This window comes from Bombus flavifrons, chromosome 4 (assembly GCF_040668555.2).
Source record: "Bombus flavifrons isolate JBK064 chromosome 4, iyBomFlav1_principal, whole genome shotgun sequence".
In the NCBI taxonomy this organism is placed as follows: domain Eukaryota; kingdom Metazoa; phylum Arthropoda; class Insecta; order Hymenoptera; family Apidae; genus Bombus; species Bombus flavifrons.
The window spans coordinates 7306061-7324638 of NC_138445.1; the positions used below are offsets into that span (position 1 = coordinate 7306061).

At 32.7% G+C, this 18578-nt stretch overlaps 1 protein-coding gene across 5 annotated transcripts in view; it reads right to left on the reverse strand.

The window, feature by feature from the left end:
* LOC138179322 (dual 3',5'-cyclic-AMP and -GMP phosphodiesterase 11) overlaps positions 1-18319 on the reverse strand; it is a 140503-nt gene extending 122184 nt beyond the window's left edge. For 3 of the 5 annotated variants that reach the window (XR_011173017.1, XM_069111983.1, XM_069111982.1), the window contains exon 1: positions 17973-18319. Coding sequence is in view for 2 of the 5 variants with exons in the window: in XM_069111983.1 (XP_068968084.1) it covers positions 17973-18259 (287 nt within the window). In the remaining 3 variants the exon portion in view is untranslated. The remainder of the gene's footprint in view (positions 1-17972) is intronic. The other 2 variants (XM_069111987.1, XM_069111990.1) reach the window with 2 other exon arrangements.
* Positions 18320-18578: the final 259 nt, after the last annotated feature.

Consider the following 18578-nt stretch of genomic DNA (forward strand, 5'->3'; position numbering starts at 1 on the left):
CCTCTCCACTATGTATTGCAAGCTACGATTCTGGAAGACTGATAAAGGATGAAGCGCAGCATTTTTTGGAAATGTGCTTTTCAAAAAATCGACGTTAAACTGGCACTTTTGCAATAGGCGTCTGTAGGTATCTTACGTATTGAAATATAAAAAAAACGAATATAATTAATCAGGTATAGAAATTAAACAAATACGTGATAAACGGTAAACATTGAAAAATGAAAGCAGCATTAAGCGACTTAAACGGTACTAAAGGAATAAAATAAGGAAACTAATATACATGTTCGAAATATTATGTTTCATTTCCTTCATTCTTCGACGCTTCTTTATGATTCATATTTTTCTTATGCAAAATATAGCACAATATATGTATACGATATGTTACGTATATATTATTGTATACATATGCATATATACACAATTACTAACAGGAACATACCTTGACCGAAATTCCTTCTATGTACATAATAATTACGTAATTAAAGAAAACTAATAAAAGGAAGTCTTCATATATTTCACGTTTAGTATGTATTTATGAATAATTCATTTAAAAAAAAGTCCAGTGCGGAATTTAAAAATAGGAAGTGTTAGATAAGTAAATTATTATATCCTAAATAATGGTAATTCGAACTGCGGATTAATTCATCTTTCTTGATTAATACGTTTAAGAAGAAAGTGTGAGATTTTTCGTACATTGAAATTTGGATGGAAGAGATCTGCTTTATCAACACTGACGTACAAAATCTCTGATACTCGCATGCAACGCTCTCAACCGGAGTACTTCATAACTATTATGTGATCTTAACCGAACATTTATCAAAAAATGATAATTTGCTTTATTTCAAAAAGATGAATTTACCGATTTAAAGCATATTTACTCTATCAAAGATAATCCAAATTATTGACGATTAGCTATAAATAATCATCTTTAACATCACCCGAAATCACGCATAAACTACAGCTAAAAAATTCAATTTCTTCGACAATTACACTAGCAATGTAACTAGGGAAAGAAAGACTTCGTGACATAAGAAAGCGTATTCTGTTTTATATTTTCTTCAATTGTCTACATAAACGCAGTTGTAACTAACAATTACGTAAATATAACAACTAATTATAAGTAAATTTGCGTCCTGATATTGACAACTTCATTTCTTGTTTGGCTAAGATAAAAGCTAAAAAGAGAACAAAAGAGAAATGGAGAAAAATAAGAAGGGAAAAGGCCCGAAAAGGAGGTACAAAGGTAATGGAAAAACCAGAACAAGGTAGGCTATCATAGTTCCTTATTGACACTACCGTATCGATCTCCTCTCTGACAAATAATGCTCTCGTTTCGCAAATAACACGTAACTGAAGCACGCGAATATATCACAGGAATAGTCACAGCCGGTGCGCAATATACACGTGACATATAGGTAATCGTTAAGGCCGTTTGCTTATTGACAGATAAAAGTAATTGGTAATGCGACTAACTGTCGTCGTTCAAAGATAACGGTCGTTTCTTAGGTTCTACTCATCGTTCTATTCGGTCCAAGGTGTAAGCAAATGCGTCTACCTTACTGCAAAATAATGTATATTTATGTGCCTCGTTGCTACTCTCTTGCGATCTGTATTTCGTTCACGATCTCAACCATCTTAAATTACAAGCATACATCTTATAGAACGTACGTTATATTCCATTTCTTCCTGTATCCAAGCGTTACAACGTATATAACGAAAATTCGTTAATACGAATACGAGGAAAATTTGCTAATGCGAATACTTTAATTGAAAAATGATTGAAAAACATTAATGCTGCCTAGCTATTTCCGGAATATATTGACGTATCACATAACATATATTGATGTGTATCTACATAAATAGTTTGGTTCACAAATTTGTTTCACAATTTACCTAATAGGAAATATTGGTTTGAAAACATGCAGTTAATATTCTTGAAATATTTCGTTACTTTTACATGCAGTGTGACAAGATTCTTAGTTGATGCTGAAGTTGAAAATTCCGTGTTTTATACTAATTTCTACGTGATCTTCAAGATTGCAAATTGCGACATTAAAAACGTTAGATACAACCTAACAATCTACTATTCTCGATACGAAAGAAATAGAATGGAAGAAGCAGTTCGCGATTAAACGTTGCCTCAAATGTGCAACAATATACAGGCCGAGACATATATCCGCGTTTTCATCGCGAAAGGAGATTGACCTCTCTCGTTTCGGTTTCATTTACCTTTGACTTTCTTGTCTGCGACTGCCTTTCTCTGAATTTTCGTCCCGTTCCTCTAGAGAGCTTTCCTTCACAGCTGAAACTTTTCTCTAAAAAGGACACCAGCGTTTAATAAATTGCTTTCTACGCGTCTATCACCGATTTACTTCCTCCTTCGACATAGAATAGTTGCGCTATTTCGTGCGAAATTAAGGAAATTATTTGTAACTGTAGCAATGCGAAAAATATCTCGACGTCTACAATTTTAGGAAATTAAAAGAAAAATTTTTATTTTATTTCGACTACGGACTAAATATTATGCCATTGCACATACGTTTGTTCCGGAAAGTATCATACATCACGTAGTAATATGCCTGCTTAAATAGTAGAAACAGTTCAGGTTCGTAGACAGTTTTTTAAATTAACGTATACATATTTTTACACATTGCACGCAATCGATGCGTTCTTCTGTTTTATGTAAAAATTTTAGGCCTATTAAAAAGTTAAAATTGGCTAATTTTAGTATTAAAATATTTGTGTTTGAAATCGAACAATTTAAGAGACACTTCAACGACTTTTTTTCTTTTTAATTTTTCACGTGAAAGACGAGAATGACATAAACGGGAAAATGGTTTACAAATCTCTATCGATGTTCATACGCTGCTATTTTTGTAAAATTAAATATTTTTCAAATTAATCTTGTTTAGGTACAAACAGCTGGATACTTTTTAGGGAAATAAAGAGAAGAATACAAAAACGCGTTTATTACTGCGTAAAAAACTCTATAAGTCGATTTAAAAATATGATAACGACAGTGAATCCATTTCCGCACCACCGGGCCAGCTGTGGAATCAAGTTCCATGTGCACTTGTGAATTCGAATCAAATTCGACGTCCAAGGTTTACTTCGTGGGGTTTGAATATTGCTCGTACGATATAATGATTCGTTCATTATATTTGCCAAGTATTCTCTCTTCGCAAGCTATCAGTTTCAAAAATTTACTTACAGTTACTCGATATAGATATCTGATATAGATATTTATTATTAAATATTTGAATGAATAGAGTTAACGCATACGTTGATGAAGTTTGAACACTTCAAACAGTTTCGAGTCTGTATTCGTGATGAAAAATTCGAGTCGCTTCGAACATGATCGAAAAAAAACGTAGAGAGCTTTTAAAAGTATGGAAATTCTTGAAAATCTCGAAAGTTTCGGATGCCTAGTAAGTTAGAAATAATAATTAAATCGTTAGGATCAAAACGGTATTAATCGTTTCCATGAATTCATATATCAAACTTGGAAAAATTATACAGAATTATCGTCGACAGATAAAGATCCCATAAATTTTATTTAATTACACGACGACTTATAACTTATAGTACTTTAAAAATGATAGCCACGAAAAATAATTTTAAGCAAATCGCGTTTACGTTTCTTTAAAGTATTGTTCCTTTCTTTCGAGATATTTCTAGAAGGCTGAAAATTTCGAAACTAGTCGACCAATCGTCGAGCCTATTTACCACGTACTTGAACCCATCGCTACACGTAACGCACCACTCAACATTATCTAATTTTATGTAATGAAATTTTTGTCTGATTCTTATCTGCCTTTTATTGACTTCAACTTATGATGCATAAAATTTATACGAGACTTGTTTTCAACTTATGCTGCATAATTTAGTCCAGTTGCGAAAGACATCTGTTGCTAGTTTTTTGTGTTTGTCACAATGCTGATGACGTACATAGGATCCGATCGAATAACATGTAAGTATAGCAGATACAAGGCGATTTCTTACACGTAATACAATTGTTTCATACGACCCTTCGTTTTCGAGAAAATCGAGTTTGCAAATTTATCAAATATAGTTGAACATGGCTAATTGGAGATTGAGCAGGAGTAAATAATCGACAGAAGGTTATTTTACATGCGAAAATAAGTCGAAAATGTAGAATAGAATTCGTTCGCGAAACGCTTTATTTCAAAGAAAAATAAATTTGAAAATTCATCATAGATTGAATTCTTAAGGAAACACGTTTGAATTCGATTTTTTCGGAAACTAAGTCACAGATGAAAGAAATGTTATCCTATTCGCTCGGACCTTGTACTATGGAAATATTTTCAAACTTCATACAACTTTATACAATGTTCTCGTAAGAAAATACCTAACTAGAAAATACCAATTTTTATATTATGCATAAAACAAACCTTGGTAATTATCTATATAAATATAAATTAAAAATTGAAAAATATCTATGTAACTAGGTGTTCAAGTGATATGACAGAGTTTTACACGTGTTTAAACTTTCGTCATATTATGAACATTGTTAAAAATGTTTTTCCTACTGTCTCCTGTAGATTTAGTTTTTGTGGAAAAGATATTTTATTTCATCATACTTTCCAATATGCGTAAATGCTTCTGGAAATTTAATCAATTAAAGTGCTAGCTTAGTTAGCAGCTTTCCGCTTCATTTCACAGTCGATTTAACGGGCGTGTAAATTGAGAAGTCACATCACTTATCGCTTATTACAATCGATTATTTTAAATTCTATCATCGGCAACTAACTTGCGTGCCAAATTTAGTACCAAGTGACGTTTTATTAAGTTATGAATTAAGTATATGAATATAAAGGTAATCGTTATCCTTCTTCGCTTTGTATGGAATATTTGTAAAAAGAAATTCAATTTTATTTTGAATAATGGTTCAGGTATTTTTTGAGAAGTGTCTACATCTTTTTAAATTTATTTATTCGCGTATTTGATACGTATATAATATAATATAATATAATATAATATAATATAATATAATATAATATAATATAATATAATATAATACAATATAGGAAAATATATATGTAATATATAATATATAATCATGGTATTTATACTAATTTTTATAAAGAATTAATCGCAAAACATAGACTACTTTAGCCTATTATGCTATTAGTGGTCCGATCCTAACGTCTGTATCCCATAACATATAAATTAACTTAAAGATTCCCAAGGCGATTCTAGCAAACCTTTCATTAACTCCGTTTTTTTTCAAAATGACCTTCAGTTCGTTTTATAAATAACCATACGATTCCTTCTTCAGAATACGTTTTACAATATTTGTTGAACTAATATATGGAATATGAATATTCACTAACCAAGCTCCTTAATACAACAGATTTCACCTCGAACATTTTTTGATAAAGTCAATGATTCTCACCCTGTATAGGTATATGTAAATCAAGCCTAATCCTTGGTTGTGAGGCTGAATAGAACATATAAAATGTATTCTTATATAATCTAAGGTGATCACATTATCACACTGTTCATCTTGTATAATTAATTTTTTGTTAGATAAATATTATAAACAGGCTACATATATTCTTTCTGAACAAAATAAGAACACGTAAATTACCAGCATGGGAAGTTACTAATCTCTGATTTCGCGACGATAAAGATAGATGCAACACATTATTTTTCGCGTGTGAGAAAATACAAATTGAACACTTGTAATTGAGTCATTGTACGATATCGATCTCTCTGGTTTGTCTAAATCGTTCTTCGCCGAAGTCATTCCAATACATCGTTAACCAATATCAATGTTAGTCGCGAGTAGTTTGATTTTATAATTTTACTGCACAAATATTCTCTAAAAGATACACGAAATAGACGTATAACACAGGTATTTTCTCACATACACTTTGCAAAGAAAATATCTACAATAATTAGAGTTCACAAGAGCTTCTTAGTATTTTCGTCGTTTGTGCGTGCATTGTATTTGTACATACAAAAATTATTAAACAGTATTTTACAAACTGTATCGATCAACGTACGTATCATACGCATTTGTTCGACCTGCTATTATTCTAAATAACAACTAATCGATACCAATAACTAACAATATTATATAACTATTTTCACTTAACTATGCCAGTATTTTTATATACATGTATAATACATATATTATGATGCTTAAATATAATTCAATAATTTAGATCACCGTTGGATATCACCGTTATTTTTGGAGGCGCAAGAAAGCTTTATTTAGAAGAGTTATATGATACAGAGGAAGCTAAACATTTGCCAGTAATATGTCTTTTCTGACAAATTTTTGGAAATTTCAAGGATGTCAGTATGCCGTTAAACGGTATAGAATAGTTTTTTTCTTGCTGGTATAATCGTGGACGTTTATGACGATTTAAACCATCTACAATGCAAGGTTATTCGACAATAAATGAAGCAGTAAAACGAGTCCCACGTCACAAAAGATCTTTGTAGTTTGTAGTGGTGTTCGTTTTTATCAGTGCAACATTGGGATCGGTGGACTTGTTATTCCTTATTTCACATGCCGCGACGATTCTTTGTTCCGTATCTCGTAACGTTGTTGGCTCTTTTTCGACATCTACCGTTCTTCGAAGACCTGACTGAAAGGTCTGTTGATATTAACGAAACGAAGTTTCTTACTATCTATCATGATATGAAGCGACAACATAAGTATGAAGTAAAGCCTCGTTACAATGCAGGCACTTCGATATTGCGTCGATGCAAACGTACACCAAGTCAAGTTCGCCTCGTGAAACTCGTTGCTTCACTCCTCTATTTATCATCGATTGTCCTTGTGTAGAAATAGCAGAGTATTACGTGCCATTTAAAGAAGATAACAGTGACTTTGACATTTTTGCAATTCTTCATTCCACCAAAGAATTATGCGGGGGAAGGAGCAAGTCATTGCCCCTTTCATACCACATAATTTTCCCGATTACTGTTTTCGCATGTCTCCAAAATATCAAAAATATTCTAGGTAATTAGTATTATTGAAACAATATTCCAAACGAACGTCTAAATACGCGATATTATATTTTGTTCAAGAATAAATTCTATAATTCGTCCGTGTTACGATGTATCTGTGCACATACAATATTTTCGCATTTCCAAGAACATGACTCCGGAATTTTTCTCGACGAAAGTAACGCGTACAAAGATTTTGTGTACAGCTCTATGAAGAGTGTCCTCGTTAATGGAAAACGGCAATTCTTTAAGCTATTTCCCAGAAATCATATGTAATCATTTACCTGAAAAACAAGTGCTTCAGAATGATAGGATATGTTGAAGAAAAACGATAATTTAATTCGAAAACAAATATCTTAATCAAATTTTAATAATGTTGTACGTTTCCACGCTCTTCCTATGACTTCCAATAGCCTTTTGGATAGACTCCAATAGACTTTGGATAGATTTTTATACAAATTTTCTAAGATTGGAATTTCAGCCTTCCCAAATAAATCTTTAGTTCTTTCAAGAAGGTAAATTGTTTCTCATCGCAACATACACGCGTCGTCAAATACACCGTTAGAATAACTTTTCACGTTTTTAACGGTATACACAGCCGCATTATCCTGCTGAAATACTAATCTTCATCCCTTTATATGTCTTGCGTTATTTCCTCGTTTATGATTTAAATCATAGCTTTTCTATTTCTAGGTCGAATATTAGTCTTCCCTTTATTGCTCCCAAGCCGTAAAACCTATTCCAACCTTTACTTGGGAACAAGTCTGGTACTGTTGGTCTCTCGAACTGCTTTGTATTATGCGTCTAACATATTAAAAAATATACGATTCCATCTAAAAAAGCAAAATTGATCTCCTCATGACATTTACGCACCCACCTACAGAGTAACTAATAACAGAATTATTATTTAGAATATGCTCCGCCCCCCTCGAAGCCATTCAGTTTTCATCCGAAACATTTGTCCATATAATTAATAGCATCGAAGATATTTCAGCTGAAGCTATTAAGTTATAAACTCGCTCTGCCTGTCACTCATTCACTTTTGGCTTGCAGTACATTAAAGTAATCGCTATCGTTGCCTCCACATTTATATGCTTCTTGTAAGATTCGCGTGCCTTACATGACATTTTCGACTTATTTTTAGTCGTAGAAAATGCTGGCGACGTGTTTGTGGAAATCTTTCAGGCTATCTTCGTAGCAATTCAAAGATAAGCGATCGTGGAATGAATCTGCTTGTGATTACATAAGCAGAATACAGTATTGTACTTTTATGAGATTTCGCGCGATGTAGAGGACGATTATGTTACATCGAGAGCGAGCGAGACAAAAGAGCGGCAAGCAACTTTCTAGTCTCGCACGGCTAATTTGTTAGTCAGTGACGGACTTCTGCCAATAGAAATTCAAATTATTTGATTTTTTATTAGATCTACATAATACTATTACCTATAGATTCTCCTGACAGCTATGAAAACTATATACGATTAAGCTCCAACTATCTTTACTTACAATCGAAGAGAAATATCTTAACACGATGATTTTGAATCGTAACAAGTATAAAAAGGAAGACGAAAGCAGGTTTTCTGTAAAAAAATTTGAAAGTCGCTCGAATTTATGTGCAACTGTATGTAGTCCAAGTGAAATCGTATTGTCATTTACTTTCATTCGGAAAACTTTACGCATCTATCGATAGCATTTTTACAAGCTTTCGTTAAAAAAAGAAAAATAATTATTTTGATTTTCGTTATAGGATAATTCATATCACAGGATATCTCATTTTGATAGCTTTTATAAACACATTCAAGGTACTGTAGATACAATAAGAACGTTTGCTATTAAACATGAGACTGACTGCGAGTTACCATTGCATTTATCGTAAAATAGTTGCGTAAGTATTTATCATACAAATCGTCAAAAGTTTCATTCATTGCGATTATGCGCTTCCATATATAAAAAAAAACGTATTATAAGCACAGAGTGTTGAATGTAATCTCTGAAATTAAATGTTATCTCGTGATTTATCAGTATTTTCATATCTCTTCGACTGCATTGGAATTTATATCGATGCTTAAGAAATACATATGCAATATGTATGCACATGTCGTTAAAATATTTTCTACTTCTACTGGCGTATTCCAATTGTTTTAAATATCCGAGTTTAACATTATATATTTCGCTCGCTATAAAACTTATAAATGTACGCATTCGGATACTTTCGTATACTTATCTGTCTACTTACTCTTGTTTATTATTCAATTAAGTGTTACATTGAAACTGTTGATATACTACAAAAGTAGAAAATATTTATCGTCGTGTCTCCGTAAAAATATACCTATTCCTTGTACAAAAGTGAACGCATGTCGTATACGCACACTGAATACTTTTACAAGAAGTTATTAAATAATCAATTTCTGTTCAAAGTTGTGTCAACTCGAACGATACACAAAGATGAAACAAATTTTAATAATAACATCATTTATCATACAATAGTAAGTAATAGAAAATATACAGTTATAATTTCTTAAAAAGTATCTTACTAAGAAATAAGATAATATATAAGAAATTCAAATGTAGCATAATTGCATATGATAATTGTATATAATATGTGGCATAATTCAGTTATAATATGAAAAAAACGCAATCATAATTTAGTAATGCATAATAATGAAATATAAGAAAGTTATGGATTTAAAACAATAATTGAACATTTATTTTCATTGCATAGGTTTTCAATCACAGATGTTAATAAAATTGCAGTAAAGTTTATCGTGTGAAATACTCGCATAATAAAGTCATATAGAAATACAACACTAAGCGTTATAATTTTTACATCCTGAAATTCGCAATCTTTATCAAAATTAAGCGTGTATTTGATAAAGTTGATCGATTTACGAGACATTTGTTTGATCAAACATGGAAAAACGGTACTGCAAACAAGAGAACGTTATTATAAACATTGTTATATATAATAAATAAATCGCATTGGTGTTACTGGAAATCTTACTCTTGCTATTTAGCTTAGGTCCTTTTATTGTTACATGCTATATTTTTATTCATCGATTATTAACTATGCATCGTAACAAACAGTTGAAAATTTTCCAAAAAGTAAACGTCTCTCAATAAAATTACTAAATATGGAAACTTTACATAAAAAAAAAAGATTTCTTTTACGTCCAAATACAAAGATTTTGTTATCACAACGGAATGCTTAGCAAATGTATACTTTATTTGCAAAAGCTGATTTTCACATTATAAAGATTTAAATGAACAATACGATTGTTCTGTAAAAGATAACTTAAAATATTTCAAGCATTACAACCATTCAACTTTTTAACACAAACCGATAATTTGTAAAAAACTACTCAACCTATAATTTGAACCGAGTTGCTAATAACTTATTATATTGGTTAATGCGACAGTAACTAATCAATTTAAAAAGTATCACAGATTTATCCTTAGATAAACTACGAACAAACATACGTATATCCGTTCGTAGAATTATTTTAACTAATATTATATAATACATAGACAAAAAACGACCTTACGTGGCAGTGATATTTAATTTCAGTTTCAAGCAAAATACATGATCGTATTTCAACGAACCAACCAAATGTTACGTTACCAATCAATGCTTTGCTTTATGTGTTTTCTATATGTACGTATGTGCATGTTCCTCTAACAGATTAAAAACCAATGTATTTCCCGACGAAATGTACAATATACCGATAACGGAGTGAATAACTTCGATAGAAATATTCTGAAAACATTGCACCTAAATATAACTATATTATTTATTTAAAATATTCGAAATCGATCATTAAATAAAAAAAAAGAAAAGAAAAAGAAGAAGAAAAGAAAAGAAAAAATCGAAAGACATATTAAATCTCTCATAAAAATTGTTACCAAGATATGGTAAACACGTTGGTAACCAGTTAGAATCTTCGTTTACAGAAGTACAAGCTCTTGGAAATGTGTGTACGTCTCTACACATCGAAGTCGACGAATCGATCAATATCGAATAACTTCGCATTAAAAGGATTGGTCGTCAATCACTATTCTGCAACCGTAATTTACAGAACATAATAGGCAATCGTAATTTATACGGAGTACAATGTAAGAACAGAAAATAATGCTTTTCAGCAAACATTGACGAGCAATTTTATTGGTAATAAACGTCCTTCAGTATTGAAATTGAAAGCAGTTAAACGCAATTCTTACATAAGTAAGATGAAACTAACAATAAAAGTCAGATAACTGATGTAACTATGTTTTAACTTAAAAAAAAAAATATTAAATGTTTAAACGCTTGATAAATGTTTGAGAGAATTAGAACAAAATCGTTGAAGTTTCATCGCTCATCGAGACATAAATCTAAATTTGGAACATTTATTGTAAACAATTACTAGAAATGTGAAATAAGTATTTGTAGAGATATACGTGTAAATCATATTTCGACATTGATTCGTAGAATTCAAGATCGACAACCTTTTATCGGAGAATAAATCAAGGAGAACGTGAAAGAATGCGATCGATAATGATATTTTAAAAAAGATTACTGAAAGTGACTAATGTGAAAAAGAGGAGGAAAAAGATTATGTCAAATGAAACAGCTATTCTGATATTATTCGTCAATCGATGCAAATAGGAAAAGTAAAGAAAATGGGCAAGCGCGTTTTGCATAACTTAAGCGACATGCAGAAGCAAAGACGAATAAAAATAGACAAGAAGGAGAAGAAGATTCAGAATAAATTGTTATTTTAAAGAAACAAGCAGAATATAAGAATAACATGAGAATATAGCATTGGAATTGTTAAGATTTTATCTCATAAGAGAGAGAGAGAGAGAGAGAGAGAGAGAGAGAGAGAATGCGTGGATGAATGTATAACAGAAAAATATATTTAAAAAGTATAAGTATATGTCACGTAATGTCACGCTTATGTCACGTAAAATTAATGATAAAAAAAGAGTAGTTGAGCAATAACTTAACTTGACTGTGCTTTTATAATTTTGTAGGCTTTTATTCACGAAAATGATTAAGTATAATATTACAATGAAGTAGCGAAGTTAAAATAGTTGTTCAAACCACAGCCAAACTGTACACAAAACTCAAGACTCAAGACTAAGGACTAAAGACTAGTCTGGTAGTCGAATGCTTGCAGTTTTTATATGTTGCGTTGAGGAACAAGGGGAGGATCCTGAAGGAGGGAAAGTGTAATGTTGGGCCATGTGCAAAGGTCAAGTTAAAACCTAACGGTTCGCTATCAGGTAGTATGGAATGGTGTGGATTTGGGTATGGTCGTTGTCACATTGATAGCGTTACTTTACCAAAGAGCTCCGAAGCCATGGGTCTATGGGTATTTATACAATTACGGAAAACTGACCTGTTTGTACCCCGTTGCATCATCTGTGCAAGGCATGTTCCTAGGAAACTATGAGGTTGAGAGGCCCTTCAAATTGATTTAGTGCTAAACAATACCCAATGGCTTCGAGGACTAAGAAAACTAAACTTTAGAAAAGATGTGGAGTTTTCTTTGAAGTAGGACATACTTCAACAGAAGTAACATTTTGCTTTAACTAATTTCGCCTTACATAATCGCTTTATATTCTAACATAACATAATGAGAATCGCTTTAATCGAAATTTTTTCATTGTTCTATGAATCCTTTACAAATACGTTCGTGTACGTACGTACACATCTACAACATCTGCGCACAGTTATATTTATGCATAATCGTCTTTCATTAATATGATTTCTCGAGTGAGCTTATAAGCCCGACCTTGAATAATTATAATAATTTAAGAGACCGAACACAGACCGATTAATAAATATGTAATTAGAACCTGACGTTACGAATACAATATATGGAATTGCCATAGCGTAGAAAATTCAAAGGTGATCCTCCGACGAGCGTCATAACCGGGTACGACAGGAAACTCGATAATTAAATATGAAAAGATGACTCACCGATCGATCTACCGAGAAAGGTGTACCTTCGTGTGCGCCAATTTTATCAGGAACGTACGTCCGCGATCCTTGATCGAAATGAGGGGAGGGTGCAATCAATGAATACATTTATACCGCGCACTCGAGGCAAATTTCCTGCGTAACAAACGAACCACCGTTTCCGGCGGAGAAACCGAGCCCCAGAAGAAAAAAGCGGATGCGGGTTTCGCTGATGTTTTTTAGCTGTCTATAAACGCGGTTTCACGGTACTTCTGGCCCGAATCCATCCGATAACGTTGCGCCGCCGCGCGATAACGATATGCGTTCTATCCAGTATTATCTAAAGTGCTTTCGCGACGAGTTCGCTGCACTCGTTGACTCACCTATGCCACAAATGTTTTCGGCCTTTCCGAGTTCGTTTCTATGTATCTGGTATCGACACATCATACAACGTTATTCCAACGAATTCATATTTACTGTTTTGCAAGGAATTTCTTACACGTTGTTATTTCTTCCGTTTCGCATGTTCAAATATCAATCATATGTCAATTACATATAAATAAAATATAATGCATTATTCTGTGAACAAAATTACCTTTAACAAGCAAATACTAAATATGAATGTTTTCGTGTTTGTTACGTCATCATTCTCTTGATTTTGCAGAAGTTGAAATATTTTTTCATTCGCGAAGAATCGCTTTTCAATTATCGATTTGAACGTTTCTCGTTACGCAAGGTCCCTGGTTTTTCCTTTTAAAACAGCGCCCGACGGAATAGCTCAGAAACTGATCAACTTCAAAGCCATTTACCCATTTTGTCGATTTGACAATCTTGAAATTAGGAACAAAGGATATTTGCATTGTGCCGGACTATCTTCAAAGCAATTTTATTAGGATTAAAATCCGTGCTTCGAGGAAGCGTTTAAAGAACTCCGATTTTTACGGATACTTTTAACATTGAACACATCAACGTTCCCCTTCAAGCTTTCCTTTTATAAGGACATTTTATGAAACAAAATTATTAGAGTGGTGCATATGAAATATCGTTTCTTTTTTTTCTTTCAAATAAAACTTTTACCGCGGGTAATTTCTTCAAGTCATATACTTAATCACAGTAATTTCGACATAATTTAATGCACTTTCCTTATGACTCACTAATTTCATTCTTTCAAATTTATGTATAAAAATTACCAATTCCAGAATTCAAAATTCTTGGAATCGAGCTGTTACAGCGTTTTCATCTAGTTCCTTTTAAAGTAATTTCGGCATTTAAAAAATCCTTCAGGTAAAATTTAACCTTCCACAAATGATACATTTACGCTTCCGGCAACTTTCATGGAATTTTTTCCAAAATTCATGCGAGCAGACTACAGGGAATTTTCTCATTAACACATTTTTTTAATAAGCTTCTTATATTCTACTAAATCTTCTTAACCTTCAATGCACATAATTTGTAGCAAATTTCTTCCTCTCTGACGTGGCTGATAATTGACGATAGGACAAAATTGAACGGATGATGTTATTAAATGCAAACCTCGGAATAACTTTAAATCTGATAAATTATTGGGATAGGAAAGTTATACATATTGCACAGAATTTGCGCAAATCCACAAAAGTACGAGTGGGATTTTCATATTTTGCAATAAATTTTTAAAACAAATTTTCATATCTTACTATTTTATTGTCGGTACTGTTATGTTAGTCCTAAGTATGATCAAAAATACGACACTTTACATTTTCAACAGATGCATACGCGTGTGTATGGCATTATTGATTTGGGTTCAAGAGAATCTATGATAGCAGCTAGGTAATATCTGCCATCGTACGAGCTAAAAATGTTATTAAAACGTCACTGTTGGTTGATCAACCGCATATTATTGATTAATTAATTTTATCCGTCTGTTGATCTAAAGAGTAAGAAGATAGTTGTTAATTCATTTCTTTACCTTTTTAAAACAAAGCAAATTCAAATATAAAATATTCGTCGATTTAATTTTGCTTGGCACTTGTTTTCTACATTTAACTTTTACATTTTTATATTATTAAATTTCTATTACCTTATTTGTATATTTCTAAGTACGATCTTTGTATGCAAGTAATTCGAATATCGTGTCTGATATAGCGTAGTTGCAAGACGATATGAATATTTATCTACACATAATCCAAACGTTCGATTTTGTACAAATTTAATAGAAACTATTACATGGTAGAGCACGCAGAGAGATAATGCGTGCGATGCCGATGAAAACCACAAAGTAATCTAAGATGACGTGCGCGCTTGTGGACGAAACGTTTAATGTAAATTGAAATATAAAATATGTATGCGCATTGAAAGTGTAAAAAGCCTTAACTGGCACTATAATTTTTTTATATAATTAGCCTTTTGAAATTACACAGGGCGCTAAAGTATTCGTTCACGCCACTGTTTTTTCTGCCAAACACGTGTAACCAACTAAAGTGTCAGACTTTGTGCTTGATAATCATCGCACGTACATATACGTATTAGAAATTTCACGGTAGCATCGTAAATCAAATCGTCCGACTTTCATTTCCGACTGTTTCGTGTGGCCACCGTGTTACGCCCAGGACCCTAGCGTCTCGATGATTCGGCAAATTTTTCATTTCACATGCTAGGCCTACCATAACTAATTTGCCTATTCGTTAAACATCAAAAACGTTAATTCGATATTACAATTCATTTTTCTCTCCCAATTGCACGATATGAAACAAATTTATATATTCTGCTGTAAATCCTGCAAAAAGTCACATTGCAATTCTACTATAAAAATCGAACGTAACTAATCAATTGGAATTTATCACAAAAACAATTGCGCGAGTATTTATCCAGAGATCATAACAATGCTTAAATCGCAAATAGATCTGCAGAAACATTTCTCGCTGTCAGCTAAATAACGGTAACGAGGCTAATCGAAATGTAAATTATAAGGAGGGTATTATGTAAAGGCTTCGATTTGAACTTGTGAACTGAAACAACTCGCATTTAGATTCTTAAATGATTTGATAATATAAATGTAGGCGTCGGAATGTCGTCTACGCGGATGGACGAATTACGGGAAGTGCAGGATAAAAGTGTTCTTCGAATGATTTAAACGGCCAACCACGTATGAAACTGAAAGACGACAGTCTGGAAATAACCGTTCATATTGTGCAAACAGCGAATCGGCGATCGTCTACTACAGTGGGGAAATAATCGTCCGGATACACAATGCACGTTGCTTGTAACCTTGCACTTGTAACTTATAACAATGGTGTACATATACTAGAAGCATTCTCTTCCTCATTCCCGGCACTTTTCATCTTTCAATGACTACTGCTATATTTTTATCGTTTCCTTTCTTTCTTTCTTGTTTTTTCTCTAAGCAATCAAAACCTATGTATCTTTTTTTTTAATCTGATCCTATATATATTAAAATATCGTCACCTTTTTATAAATAACGTTGTAAAACGTTATTTCGTAGTAAACTAGTAGATTTGAAGATTACTTTTTTACAAAAATTTACAAATCTGTAGAAGTAAAACTGACAACGGGTTTTACTTTTGCGATAACCGGAGGATAAAATGTGTAATGGGTGGAAACTTGTGATATTGCGATTGTATAATTTATAAGAAACGTAATAAAATAACTGGATCATTGCTATATATTACGAATGAAATTTATCATCAGTCAGTTTATTATTTAAGTCTATATTCCAGATGTTTATGCTTTGTGCGAATGGAAACAGTAATAATAAAATTTAATTATTATTGCTCGGACTATAATATACCAGAGTAAAGATAATTCTAATCGAATGCAACACATGCGCGGTTTGTAACTCGCCGATCATATTCGACTAACTACTAAAATAACTTGCAACTGCGTACGATTGTTCCTTACTTAGCTTTTCTTTCGTGTTCACTATAAGTAGTGAAACAAATAAATGACGGAAAATGTAACGAACAATGTCAAAGTAAAAGTTTGCAAAGAAATTGTTGAAAGCAATAATGTCATCAGCATCATTTTAAATAGAGATCGAAACAGAGCTGTACTTACATATGTTATAAGCTATATACTAGCGCACGTATATTTTGAAATGTCAGATAACTCGATTGAAACGAAGCATGGTATCCTAATATAATCGATGAGAGCGAAACGAATAGGTATCGTGTGACATTAATCTAATTGCAAAACAAGTTAATTGATAAAATTAAATATATCGCGTTTCTAATCACATAACTTACTATAAATATACATTTATTACGATATAAACTAAATTTAATTTTATTTAAGTTAATTTAATTAAGATTTACCCAAACGACACAAGGCATTCATCTATTTTGTATAAAAGGTTTCGTTAAACACGACAGTGCAACGAGATGAATTTCTAAATGAAAAATAAAAACATAGTCGGAATGTGCATATAGCAGCAGAAGAGAAATAAAATAAACTTGAAGCTTCCTGGAGATAGCGCTACTCTCCACGCGATGTGACTTTGAACCACGTGTGTTTCTACGAAAGTGCAAAACGAAGCAAAGCACTCAAGAGTCGTATTTAAGAACACGTTTTTGTAATAGTGCATTTCATGGCCATCACGAATCGTTATTGTCGGCGATCGACAATTTTATTGCTTCAATTAAAAGATCAATTACGGAGAAAAAAATTATCGATATACGTATCGATCGATAAACGCATTTCTTCGCTGCACATAAACAATCAATATTGTTCGAAAAAATTTATAGGTAACAATGATAATATAGTCTTCGAGCGTTTTTTATTCAATTAGCAAAGTTTCAGTTCGATCTAATAATCATTTTTCGAAGCTATTAAGCGAGTAAGCTCGGTTAAGGTTATTTTCGATAACGGTATTCTTTGGCTTACGGAGGTTTTGTTATGATTCAATTCGACTTTAATGAATTGACGACATTTATAGGAAACAGTCAGGACAACAAGAAAGGCCAGGAAAGTGCGTTGCACTTTGAGCAGAGATAAACAAAGGAACTAAAGGCGCGATCGAGGCAGTTTGTATGTATGTAGTTGCGAATCGACGTACCTTTCGAAGTAACGAAAACGAGGAAAGTTACGACGGAGAAGTTGCTCCTTGCCAATAGGATTCCTCGTTGAGAGGACCGGATCGACTTTCACGATCCACGCGAAATTCTTTTCTGCTTGGTTTCTTGATGTTTTCTCTAACACTTTTCGTGTTACAGGTGTGTAATCGATCGTGTACGATCTGTACAGGGCCGTTTCCGCGGCTGTTTGAATTTCGAAATTCGAGACGCGCCAATTCTCGCAACACGAGGGCGAGAAAGAGGAAGAAACGACTAAGTAAGAAACCATCGACGCCTCTTATGGCGCAACGAAACGCTCTCACAGCAATCTGCTGGATAACTGACGAGCCGTATCGCGCTCGTTCCTCGCTACTCGAACTGCGACACCTGGCGCCCTGAACTTTGAAACACTTCTAATATCAAAACTACTAAAACAAGTGATTCACCTGTCGCCAAAGTATCTGATGCATCACACTTTTACAAGAATTCTTTTATTGCCAGAATCTTTCGAAACTGTTCGTGTTATATATTTACCGAAAGCTGATTTTATTTCTCAAATATCGTGAAGCATATTAAACACCCGCGTTCTGACTACTCTTTTACACAAA